The sequence below is a fragment of the Callithrix jacchus genome, chromosome 2 (assembly GCF_049354715.1).
Source record: "Callithrix jacchus isolate 240 chromosome 2, calJac240_pri, whole genome shotgun sequence".
Classification (NCBI taxonomy): Eukaryota; Metazoa; Chordata; class Mammalia; order Primates; family Cebidae; genus Callithrix; species Callithrix jacchus.
This window is the reverse complement of record NC_133503.1, coordinates 130,821,386-130,833,976: the sequence shown is the minus strand read 5'-3', so window position 1 is coordinate 130,833,976 and position 12,591 is coordinate 130,821,386. Positions and strand designations below refer to the sequence as shown.

Genomic DNA, 12,591 nt, shown 5'->3' with positions numbered 1-12,591 from the left:
TGGTAGCTACTCAGTGAACAACTTATGGAATAAAATCTAAAGGCCAGAAAGAAGTCACTACAGTTCATTCTGCAACAGGGAGCCTGTCAGCATGTGACACACAGACCGAGAATGAATGTATGTAACCATCAACTTAACACCCACCTGCAAAACAACAAATATGTTATGGCTTGATACATGACCCTGGGCAAACAAACTCTAAAAGGTCTGTGTCCCTGTTGGTCCCTTTCTAATAGTAGAAACTATTAAATGAGGTAAGAGAAAATGTCAACATGCTCACAAAGACATTGTATTTATACAAGCTATCACCACCAGGAGTGTTTAGTTTAAGCAAAGAGGAAGGTTACAATGTGCCTATGACTGAATTCAACTAAATTGAAATTTTATACTGAAACATGAACAAAACGTAAACACCGAAGTAAAGGCTAAATGTGAAAAAGTTACTGTCAAAGGGAAACTTAGTTATCAGTGAAATATATACCCAGACTAATCATTCCTGTCCTTGACTGTTCTCCCTATAGCCATTTTTAAACCTTTTTATGGTGGGAATAACCCCCACCACAATCGTCTGAAACACAGTCCACTCACATATCAACCTACTTTCGGAGAAGCTGCCTTGCCTACTGAACAACAGCATTGCGGGCTTTAGCAGAGAAGAAGAAGGACCATTCCTTGTCTGCACACAAAGACCATGCATGCAGCACTTAGTACTCTCCATCAACAGCAGAACAAACTATTTCCTTTGGATGAGAAAGCTGCCAGGATAGGCCGGGCGCGGTGGCTCACACCTATAATCCCAGCACTTTGGGAGGCCAAGGTGGGCAGATTACCTGAGGTTGGGAGTTTGAGACCAGCCTGACCAACATGGAGAAACGTTGTCTCTACCAAAAATACAAAATAAGCCTGGCATGGTGGTGCATGCCTGTAATCCCAGGTACTCAGGAGGCTGAGGCAAGAGAATCGCTTGAACCCAGGAGGCGGAGGTTGAGGCAGGCAGAGCTCTCACCATTGCACTCCAGCCTGGTCAACAAGAGTGAAACTGCATCTTAAAACAGGGCCAGGCACAGTGGCTCATGCCTGTAATCCCAGCACTTTGGGAGGCCAAAGCGGGCTGATCACAAGGTCAGGAGTTCAAGACCAGCTTGGCCAATATGGTGAAACCCCATCTCTACTAAAAACACAAAAATTAGCCAGACACAGTGATGCGTGCCTGTAGTCCCAACTACTTGGGAGGCTGAGGCAAAAGAATCGCTTGAACCCAGGAGGCAGAGGTTGCAGTGAGCCAAGATCAGGCCACTCCAGCCTGGGCAAGAGGGAGGGAGGGAGGCAGGCAGGCAAGCTAGCTGCCAGGACATCCTGGCACATTCTATCTCTTCCTCACTGTGTGCTCCCCTGCCCTCCAGTAAGGGTGTAGCAAACTACTATTGAAGCATCTTAGGCAATGGTGCTGCGACATACCATATATTTGCCTTCGTTATCCCAAACAAAAACAAGTAAGGTAAACGAAGTTCAAATATTTAGAGTTCATGCTCTTCACCTTTTCACTTGTGGCTGGTTTCCCCTTTCCTCAAATGGTGTTTGTTTTTCCACCTCACAGGTACTGAAAGTTATTTTGATTCTTTTCCTGGAATTTCAAAGTCTATAAAAATGGCCTTGAGTAACTCCCAAGACTTACCATGAATACAAGATACATCCGATTAAGAGGCCGGTCCCCAGTATAGTCACCAAGTTTTCATCTTTGTACAGGTCTTGACCAAAGTTAGGCACACAGATGGTAATATTTTTCCCATGCTCATCTAGAACTTGTAAAGAAAAAACATGGTCATCACAGTCAAATGAAAAACCCATTTGTAACTCGCAGAAGCACTCATTTTGGGAAAATTCAGAGAGCTGTGGTGTACCTCCTTAGAACAGTGAATACATATCACTGGAAACTACTCTACAGGCTGTTTCCATGCAGACTGGCTTTCTGCTATTTCAAAGAACCATTCTCCCACAACAGCACACACTTGGAACAAGACTCTCAGACTCCAGCTCAGTGCCATGGGGCTCAAACATATCCAGGGCCCAAGGTCTTGCTCCTTTTCAGTACTATTCAAACAATAGTAATGTGACATGGTAATCGCCCCATAAACCCCATACCTCAACCATACCTCGGCTTTCCGTTGAAACTGCTCTCTATAACCCTAATGTGACAGGCAAGCAGTCCAAACCAATGCCATTTTGGCCCCTGCACCATTTTAAGACTTGTAGTAAGTAAATAAGGTCTGTAATTTCCATCCTACTCAGACAATGTGCAAACTAACGCTTATCTTGACTTCTGTGAATCACTTAAGCAACAATCGGAATGTCCAAAGTCCCCTGGCCCTCGGAATGTGCAAAGCCCCTCGCCCCCACCCCCACCCAGGAGGTGGTTTACGGGCATAAAAGGTCTTGACACCCTCCTTTTGGGGCCACAGGTTAGAGAGACGAGAGTCCTCCATGGCCGTGAGCAATTAAGACCGTGTAATTTGGCCAAGTCTCTGTCTCAGTAGTGATTTCGTGCTCACTCAGTTACAATAGTAAGAAGACAAGTCAGGTGCATTTTTCAGTTGAGGGGGCAGCAGCCCCTAAAGAGAGGTAGGGTGCAGATACCAAGCAGTGCTGAGGCTAATCAACAGCCAACAATAGCTCCTAACCCAGTTGAGAAGTTATTTTGCTCTAAGTGATATGATAATCATGTTATCTTTCTGTGTATGACTCTGGATCTTTTTTTAAAAGTGAGAGGTGGGATTATAAAATATATATTTGGTCTTCATCTGCATTTACTTGCATACAACTCCTAAATCCTTGAAATCTCCAAAGTGGTGTCTTTTTGTATGTTAATGATTGACTAACGGCTGGCAGCTCCTAGGGAGCTTCTGGATGGGGGCTGGTCACCAGAAAGACCAAGGTAGGATTAGAGGGTTGGGACTTTCAGACCCACTCTCCAAACTCCAGGAATGGGAGGAATGGTAGTTGATCACCGAGGGCCAGTGGTTTAATCATTTAATCAATCATGCCTATGTAATGAAGTCTCCATAAAAGGCCCAAAAGGAAATGGTTCAGAGAGCTTCCTGAGGGCTAGACACTTACAGGAAGGTGAACAAGAACCTCATCCACATGATAGGAAGCCAGCCACCCTAACTCCATGGAGACAGAAGCTGGGGACCCTTCCAGACCTTGCCTTATATATCTTTTCACCTGCCTGTTTATTTTTATTCTTTAAAATATCCTTTGTAATAAATCGGTAAAGTATTTCCTGAGTTCTGTGAGCCACTCCATGAAATTAAATCACCCCAAGGAAGGGGTAACTGTGGGAGCCCCAACTTGAAGCCTGTTGGTCAGAAGTTCTGGAGGGCCGGACTTGTGACTAGTGGGAATGGTAGGGCTGTTCTGTGGAACTGAGCCTTCAACCTGTGGGATCTGACCTCACCTCCAGGTACAGCATCCGAACTGGACTAGAGGATACCCAACTGATGTCCACTGAGGAACTTACTGCCTACTTGCTGGTGGGGAGAAATCTCCACATATTTTAGGGTCACAGAAACCGTCTGTGTTGAGTGTCGTAGTGTGTGAGGAAAAACTGAGTTATTCCAAACACTACCTAACAAAGATTCCTATAATGTTAACCACCAGTGGTAATTTGCCTTTTACCTAACGTGAAGTCTTCCACTTGGAATACCCAACCTAGGTCTGACTGCCAACTTTGCCACCAAAGCAAGTAACTTAAAATAATACTCGAGAAACCACTTAGAAACGTGCATATTTTAAGTGTTTTAAGTTAGACTAAAATTATGACTGATATTTGTACTTGAAACAGTAAACATAACCGTGTACGCTGTGCTTTAAGGAATCGTTTATTATTTGTATAAATTTGTGGGGTAACTTTTTTACATGGCTAGATTATACAGTGGTGAAGTCTTGGCTTTTAGTGTATCTATCACCCAAATAACGCATATTGTACCCATTAAGTAATTTCTCACCATCCATCCCCTCCCTCCTTCCCATGTTTGGTCTACACTGTCTATCATTCCATATTCATATCCATGTGTACACATTATTCAGCTCCCATTTAAAAGTGAGAACATACAAGTATTTGTCTTTCTGTGTCTGCTTGTTTCACTTAAGATAATGGCCTCCAGTTCCATCCATGTTGCTACAAGACAGGATTTCATTTTTTGTTATGGCTGAATAGTATTCATGTGCGTGTGTGTGTATGACATTTTCTTTATCTAATCATCTACTGATGGACACTTAGGGTGATTCCCTATCTTTGCTATTGTGAACAGTGCTGTAATAAACACAGAGGTGCAGGTATCTTTTTGATATAATGATTTATTTTCCTTTTCATAGGTACCCAGTAGTGGGACTGCTGGATCAAATGGTAGCTCCATTTTTAGTTCTCTGAGAAATCTCCAGTTTCCCATGGAAGCTATGCTAATTTACATTCCCATCAACAGTATAAGTGTTCCTGTTTCTCCACATCCTTACCAACATCTGCTACTTTTTGTCTCTTTAATAATAGCCATTCTGACTGGTGTGAAATGGTGTTTGTTGTGGTTTTAATTTGCATTTCTCTGATGATTAGCAATGTTGGGGATTTTTTTTCATATGCCTGTTGGCCATTTGTATGTCTTCTTTAGGAAAAAAACGACTATTCATGTCCTTTGACCACTTTTTAAAAACTGTACTTTAGGTTCTAGGGTACATATGCAGGAATGTTGCATAGGTACATACATGGCAAGGTGGTTTGCTGCCTCCATCCCCCCAGCATCTATACCTGGCATTTCTCCCGTTATCCCTCCCCACCCACTGCTGTCCCTCCACTAGCCCCCCACCCCACAATAGACCCCAGTGTGTGATGTTCCCCTCCCTGTGTCCATGTGTTCTCATTGTTCAACACCCACCTATGAGTGAGAACATGCGGTGTTTGGTTTTCTGTTCTTATGTCAGTTTGCTGAGAATCATGGTTTCCACATTCATCCATGTCCCTACAACGTACACGAATTCATCGTTTTTTATGGCTGCACAGTATTCCATGGTGTGTATGTGGCACATTTTCTTTGTCCAGTCTACCACTGATGGGCATTTGGGTTGGTTCCAGGTCTTTGCTATTGTAAATGGTGCCACAATGAATATATGTGTGCATGTATCTCTATAATAGAACAATTTATAGTCCTTTGGGTATATAACCAGTAATGGGATTACTGGGTCAAATGCAATTTCTATTTCTAGATCCTTAAGGAATTGCCACACCCAGATTGACCCCTTTTAAATGGGATTATTTGCTAATTTTTTGTTGTTGAATTGAGCTTCTTGTAAATTCTGCATATTGCTCCCCTAGCAGACACTGTTTGCAAGTATTTTCTCTGATTCTGCAGGTTGTCTCCTCACTCTGTTGATTATTTCTTTTGCTGTGCAGAAGCTGCTTAGATTAACACAGTTCCATTAGTCTGGTTTTGGTTTTATTGTCTGTGCTTTTGAGGTTTCAGTCATGTATTCTTTGCCTAGAGCAATGCCCAGAAGGGTTTTCCTAGGTTTTCTTTTAGTATTTTTATAGTTGTAGGCCTTACATGTAAGTCTTTAACCTACCTTGTGTTGATTTTTGTATGTGATGAGAGACATGGGTTTAATAGGGGTTCAGTTTTATTCTTTAGCATATAGAAATCCAGATTTTTCAGGACCACTTATTGAAGAGGATATCCTTTCCTGTTATATTTTTGGCAATGAACAGATGGCTATAGATATGTGGTTTTACTTTTGGGTTCTCTATTCTGTTCCATGGATCTGTTCTTATACAAATACCATGCTGTTTTGCTTACTGTACTTTGTAGCATAATTTGAAGTCAGAATTCCTCCAGTTTTGAAGTGAGATTCCTCCAAGCTTTGCTCTTTTTGCTTAGAATTGCTTTAGCTATTCTGGCTCTGTTGTCTCCATACATATTTTAGAATTGTTTATTCTTTTTCTGTGAAAAATATCATTGGTATTTTGATAGAGATAGCACTGAATCTGTAAGACTGCTTTAGGCAATATGGTCATTTTAATAATATCGATTATTGTGATCCATGAGTATTGGACGTCTTTCCATTTGCTTGCATCCCCTTCCCCTCTTTGTTTATGAGACATGGTCTTGCTCTTTCACCCAGTCTGGAGTACAGTGGCCTGATCATAGCTTACTGTAACCTCAAACTCCTGGGCTCAGGTGATCCTTCCACCTCAACCCCATAAATAGCTAGAACTACAGGTGCATGCCATCACACCCAGCTAATTTGTAAATTTTTTGTAGAGACGGAGTTTTGCTATGTTGCTCAGGCTGGTCTCAAATTCCTGGCCTCAAGCCATCCTCCCACCTTGGCCTCCCAAAGTACTAGGACCACAGGCATGTGCCACTACACATGACCCCTCCCTTTCATTTTTTCATCAGTGTTTTGTAGTTTTCATTGTAAAGATCTTTCACCTCCTTCGTTAAATTTATTCCTAGTTATTTTACTTTTTGTAGCTCCTGTAAATGGGACTGTCTTCTTGATTTGGTTCTCTGCTAGATGATTACTAGTGTATAGAAACACTACTAATTTTTTTTTTTTTTTCCTGAGGAAGAGCCTTGCTGTCACCCAGGCTTGGTACAGTGGCAGGATCTCAGCTCACTGCAACCTCCGCCTCCTGGGTTCAAGTGATTCTCCTGTTTCAGCCTCCCAAGTAGTTGGGATTGCAGACATGGGCACCACCATACCCGGCTAATTTTTGTAATTTTGATAGAGATGAGGTCTCACCATGTTGGCCAAGCTGATCTTGAACTCCTGATCTTAAATGATCCACTCATCTTGCCCTCCCAAAGTGCTGGGATTATAGGCGTGAGCCAATGCACTCAGCCAAAACACTACTAATTTTTGTATGTTGATTTTGTATACTGTATTATTACTGAATTCATTATTCAATCTAAGCATGTTTTGGTGGAGCCTTTCGGGTTTTCTAGCTATAGAATCAAATCATCAACAAACAAGACAATTTGACTTCCACTTTTCCAATTGGGATGCCTTTTATTTCTTCCTCTCACCTGACTGCCCCAACTGGGACAGTCTAGTACTATGGTGACTAGGCGTGGTGAAAGCAGGCACCCTTGCCTTGGCCCAGTTCTCAGAAGGAATGTTTCCCATTTTCCCCCACTCAGTATGATGTTGGCTGTGGGTCTGTCATATATGACCTTTATTATTTTAAGCTGTATTCTTTCTATTTACTATTTTAAGTTATATTCCTAGTTTATTGAGTTGTTTTTTTTTTTACCATGAAGAGATGCAGAGTTTTAACAAATGCTTTTTCTGCATCTATTGAAATGAGCATATGGTGTCTATCCTTAATTCTGTTTATGTAATATGTAACATATAATGTATCATTTATTGTATTATCTTTCGATGTACTACTACATTCTGTTTGCTAGTATTTTTTGAAGATTTTTCCGTCTATGTTCATCAGGGGTATTGGTCTGTAATTTTCTTTTTTCTTATTCAAGGTGATACTGGCCTTGTATAATGAGTCAGGGAAATTCTCTCCTCTTCCATTTTTTGGCACAATTTCAGGAGGACTGGTATCCGTTCTCTCTTATATGTTTGGTAGGATTTGGCTATGACTCTAAACATATGACTCCAGTCCTGGGCTTTTTCTTACTGGAAGAGTTTTTTAAATCACTGATTCGATATCACTACTCAGTACTGGCCTGTTTAGGATTTCTATTCCTTCTTGCTTTCCAGAAATGTATCCACTTCCTCTAGGTTTTCTAGTTTGTAAGTAAACGGTTGTTCATAATAGTCTGTAATGATCTTTTGTGCTTTTGTGGCATTATTGTGATTTTTTTCCTTTTTCATTTCTCATTTTGTTGATTTGGTCTTCTCTCTTCTTGGTTAGCCTAGGACCTTATCACTTTTGTTTATCTTTTCAACAAACCAACTTTTGTTTTGTTTTGTTGATCCTCTGTATTTTTCTCACAGGCGGGGGTGGTTTGGGGGGAAAAGCAGTCTTCATTTAATTTAGTTTCTGATGGCTTTTTTTTTTTTTTGAGACAAAGTCCCCCTCTGTTGCCCTGGGTAGAGTACAGTGGTGCAATCAGAGCTTATACCTCACTGCAGCCTCAACCTCTGGGGCTTCAGTGATCCTCCCACCTCAGCTTTCAGAGTAGTTGAGACTACAGACATGCGCCACCATGCCTGGCTAATTTTTTGTATTTTTTGTAGAGACAAGGGTTTGTCCTGTTGCCCAGGCTGGTCTCAAACTCCTGGGCTCCAGAGATCTGCCTGCCTTAGCCTCCCAAAGTGCTGGGATTACAGGCATGAGCCACCTCACACAGCCCTGATCTTTGTAATTTTTTTTTTTTTTTTTTTTTGAGACAGAGTCTTGCTCTGTTGCCAGGCAGGAGTGCAGTGGCGTGATCTTGGCTCACTGTAACCTCCAACTCCCCGGTTCAAGCGATTGTCCTGCCTCAGCCTCCTGAGTAGCTGAGTAGGGATTACAGGCGTGTGCTACCATGCCCAGCTAAGTTTTGTATTTTTGGTAGAGACAGGATTTCACCATGTTGGCCAGGATGGTTGATCTCCTGACCTCATGATCTACCTGCCTCGGCCTCCCAAAGTGCTGGGATTACAGGTGTGAGCCAACGTGCCTGGCCAATCTTTGTTATTTCTTTTGTTCTGCTACCTATAGAATCATATCATCAACAAACGAGACAATTTTTTGGTTTGGGTTTGGTTTCTTCTTGATTTTCTAGTTCCAGGTACAACGTTACATTGTTAATTTTTGATTTTTCTGCTTTTCTGATGTAGGCACTTAATGCTATAAACTTCCCTGTGTATGCTGTGGTTTCACAAATCTTTATTCTTGGGCTAATTTTTAAAAACAGTATTTGAAATTTAAAATAACTTTTTTTTTTGGGGGGGGGTAGAAATGCTATGTTGCCAAGGCTGGTCTCAGCTCCTGGCCTGAAGCAATCTTCCTGCCTCAGCCTCCCAAGGTGCCTAGATTACAGGCATGAGCACCATGCTCAGCCTTTTTTTCTGTTTTTAAGGGAGATCTGCCATTTAAAAATGTTGTAAATAAAATTCCCATTAAGTTAAAACCAGAAATTAATACATAAAAGAAGGCCTTAAAGAGACTAAATTTGGCCGGGCATGGTGGCTCAAGCCTGTAATCCCAGCACTTTGGGAGGCCGAGGCGGGTGGATCACGAGGTCAAGAGATTGAGACCATCCTGGTCAACATGGTGAAACCCTGTCTCTACTAAAAATACACTAACTTAGCTAGGCATGGTGGCGCGTGCCTGTAATCCCAGCTACTCAGGAGGCTGAGGCAGGAGAATTGCCCGATCCCAGGAGGCGGAGGTTGCGGTGAGCCGAGATCACACCATTGCACTCCAGCCTGGGTAACAAGAGCGAAACTCCGTCTCAAAAAAAAAAAAAAAAAAAAAGAGACTAAATTTAAGTAAACTTACAGAGTCAAGATAGAGTATTAAAAATAAAATGAAATCCAGGAAAGGCAATACTTACTGTTAAGACCTCCACTTATATTACTTTCCACTATCAGTAGCAATAAGGGCAAGTCCATATATAGTATGTGTATATGCTAACACCTTCAAAATTATCATTGCACTAGCTTTCCAAACTTAAAAGAGGAAATAACTTCAATTTTCTTAAAGACTACATTTATTTGACTTACATAAGCTCAAATATACCCAAACATACATTTATATATGTTCGTGTGTATGTATGTATGTATGTGCGTGTATTTACATTTATATATCACAAAAGTAACAGAGAGGTAAGTAAGTTTCTGCAAGTTAGTTAAGTGGCAGGATCAGTCTACAAACCAGGCAGTCCGACTTCAAAGGTCATGCTCTAATCACTATAGTCTGCTGTCTCTGTAAATAAACGTCATTTAAGACGAGTGGTTCGAGGTCACATAGCCAGTAAATCATGGATCTGGGCTCAGATCCTGCTCCCCGCTCTCCACTCCCCCACGTTCTTTCCACTCTCTCTGTTCCACTACTATAGTCAGGGGGAAAAAAAAAAGAAAAGAAATAACCAACTAAATTAAGAGGTTATTTGGGCCTAAAAGCAAACTGCACAGCCAAACCTTTGTTCCTGTCTGTCCTATACACCAGGAAGAATCAAAAAGGGAATTGTCCTTTTCGTAGCTCAAGTTAAAGACTTTTTTCCATGAAGAAGTCTAGATCATCTCTCTACTGTGATTTAGTACATTTCTAATATTTGTTTTTATTTCTTAATGTAATTTTTGTGGATAGTAGGTGTATGTATTTAAGGGGTACACAAGATGTTTTAATACAGGCATGAAATACGTAACAATATCATGTAAAATGGAGTATCCATCCCATCATGCATTTATCCTTTGCATTACAAACAATCTAATTATACTCTTTCAGTTATTTTCAAATGTACAATTAAATTTGACTATAGTTATCCTGTTGTGCTATCAAATACTAGGTCTTATTCATTCTTTTTAAATTTTTTTGGTACCTATTAACCATCCCAACCTCCTCCCAAACCTCCCCCGAACCCTTCTCAGCCTCTGGTAACCATCCTTCTGGGCTCTATCTCCATGGCCTCTCCCATATGTAAACAATAGCTCATTCCTCCATGAATGAAAATACACTGCAAACACAAGCCCCCTAACAGGCTAGCTTACCTACTTCTGCAGGTTTGCTAGACAGAGCTGAGAAGGTGAGGTAGGTGACATAGCAGCTTATGACCCCAGACTGTAGGAGCCCCGAGTGTGGCTGTCCTGAAAAATGACAAGAGACAGACAGACAACAGGTTTTAATTTGAAGAAAAAGAAAACACACGCCTTAAAAAAAACCCGATAGTCCCCATGACAGTCCTCAAACTTGAGCATTACCTTTAAAAGAAAGAAAAGAGGGAAAAAAGTAATATGTTTCTCAGATAAAACCAAAAAGATAGTAAGGAGGAGACCGTTATATACTGAGTTGAACATTGCTATTTTAAAGATGTTAGGTTCTGCCAAGTTCTCTACCAATATTTTAACAAGCCTATGGCTATAATTAAATACACTAGCTAGTCTCTGTGGGTTTATAACATTAGTTCTTAAATCACAAGATCAGAAACAAAATTACCATCATTGTTGATAAAGCCACATAGCTTTGTTGGGGAGGGAAGTAAGTGAGAAACCAGGTTTGACAGGAGTTGTATTCTGTATTCTATAAGGTCATCACACACTACGGACTATGACAGGGCAAAAAGCTCTTACCTGTCAATGGACAAAAAGCTTTTGGGAACAAAATACAAGAACTGCTCTTGGCTAAAGAGGAAGGCTATGGGCACAGCATTCATTTGGGAGAAGGGCTTTAAGGTTATTTACTTTTAACTTTTATTTTAGGTTTGGGGGTATATGTGCAGGTTTGTTGTAAAGATAAACTTGTCACAGGGGTGTGTCATACAGATTATTTTGTCACCCAGGTATTAAGCCTACTGCCCATTAGTTATCTTTCCTGATCCTCTCCTTCCTCCCACCCTCCACCCTCTGACAGGCCCCAATGTATGTTGTTCCCCTCTTTGTGTCCATATGTTCTCATCATTTAGCTCCCACTTTTAAGCAAGAACATGTGGTATTTGGTTTTCTGTTCCTTTGTTAGTTTGCTAAGAATAATGGCCTCCAGGCTCCATCCACATTACTGCAAAGGACATAATCTCTTCCCTTTTTATGGCTACATAGTATTCCATAGTGTGTATGTACCATATTTTCTTTTTTCAGTCTACCACTGATGGGCATTTAGGTTGATTCCATGTCTTTGCTATTGTGAATAGTGTTTCAATGAACATACGTGTGCCTTATGTCTTTATGAGACAACCATTTATATTCCTTTGGGTATATAGCCAGTAATGAGATTGCTGGGCCTAATGAAAGTTCTGTTTTTAGGTCTTGAGGAATTGCCACACTGCTTTCCACTAAGGTTGAACTAATTTACACTCCCATCAACAGTGTGTAAGTGTTCCTTTTTCTCTGAAACTTCGCAAGCCATTAGTTATTTTTTTGAAAGTTATAATATTTCAAGTAAACTAAGGGAGGAGATCCTTCAGAGTAACCAGGATGTGATAAGGGATCTCTCGCTCCTTTTTTTTTCCTCTGCAAAATTTTTGACCACTTAACCAACATAAAAGGATGCTGTTTACTCCGTCTTCCCTTTGGTCAAATTTGTTCCCAAAATTATCATTATTAAATTCTAATTATCAACAAAGATATAAAATAGACGCTGTTATAATGTTGCTCTTTGGCATGGGAATAAGATTTTCCTTAGCACCTAATTATATTAAACCAAATATTTCAAAATGTTATCCCTATTTCAAAAGATAGGATTTAACCCAAAGATGTTAATATATCATGTTGTTCCGGGAACTCTCAACTGATCAGTTAAAGAGACTAGAGAATAATACTCTCAATTTCAATAATGAACTTAAAATTTTTAGTGGAGAAAAATTATTTGCTACTACTAGTTGCCCTTTTTCGTCTTCTTTTTTTTTTTTTTTTTGAGACAAAGTCTTGCTCCCGTCATCC

At 40.6% G+C, this 12,591-nt stretch overlaps 1 protein-coding gene across 14 annotated transcripts in view; it reads right to left on the bottom strand.

Annotated features, from left to right (window-relative positions):
• The window catches only part of SERINC5 (serine incorporator 5), a 132,727-nt gene that overhangs the window by 19,155 nt on the left and 100,981 nt on the right, over nt 1-12,591 (bottom strand). For 8 of the 14 annotated variants that reach the window (XM_054252148.2, XM_078365279.1, XM_008991895.5 and 5 more), the window contains 2 exons: nt 10,708-10,803; nt 1,676-1,802 (listed from right to left, as the gene is read on the bottom strand). In XM_054252148.2, the coding sequence (XP_054108123.1) occupies nt 1,676-1,802; nt 10,708-10,803 (223 nt within the window). The remainder of the gene's footprint in view (nt 1-1,675; nt 1,803-10,707; nt 10,804-12,591) is intronic. The other 6 variants (XM_078365281.1, XM_078365280.1, XM_078365278.1 and 3 more) reach the window with 1 other exon arrangement.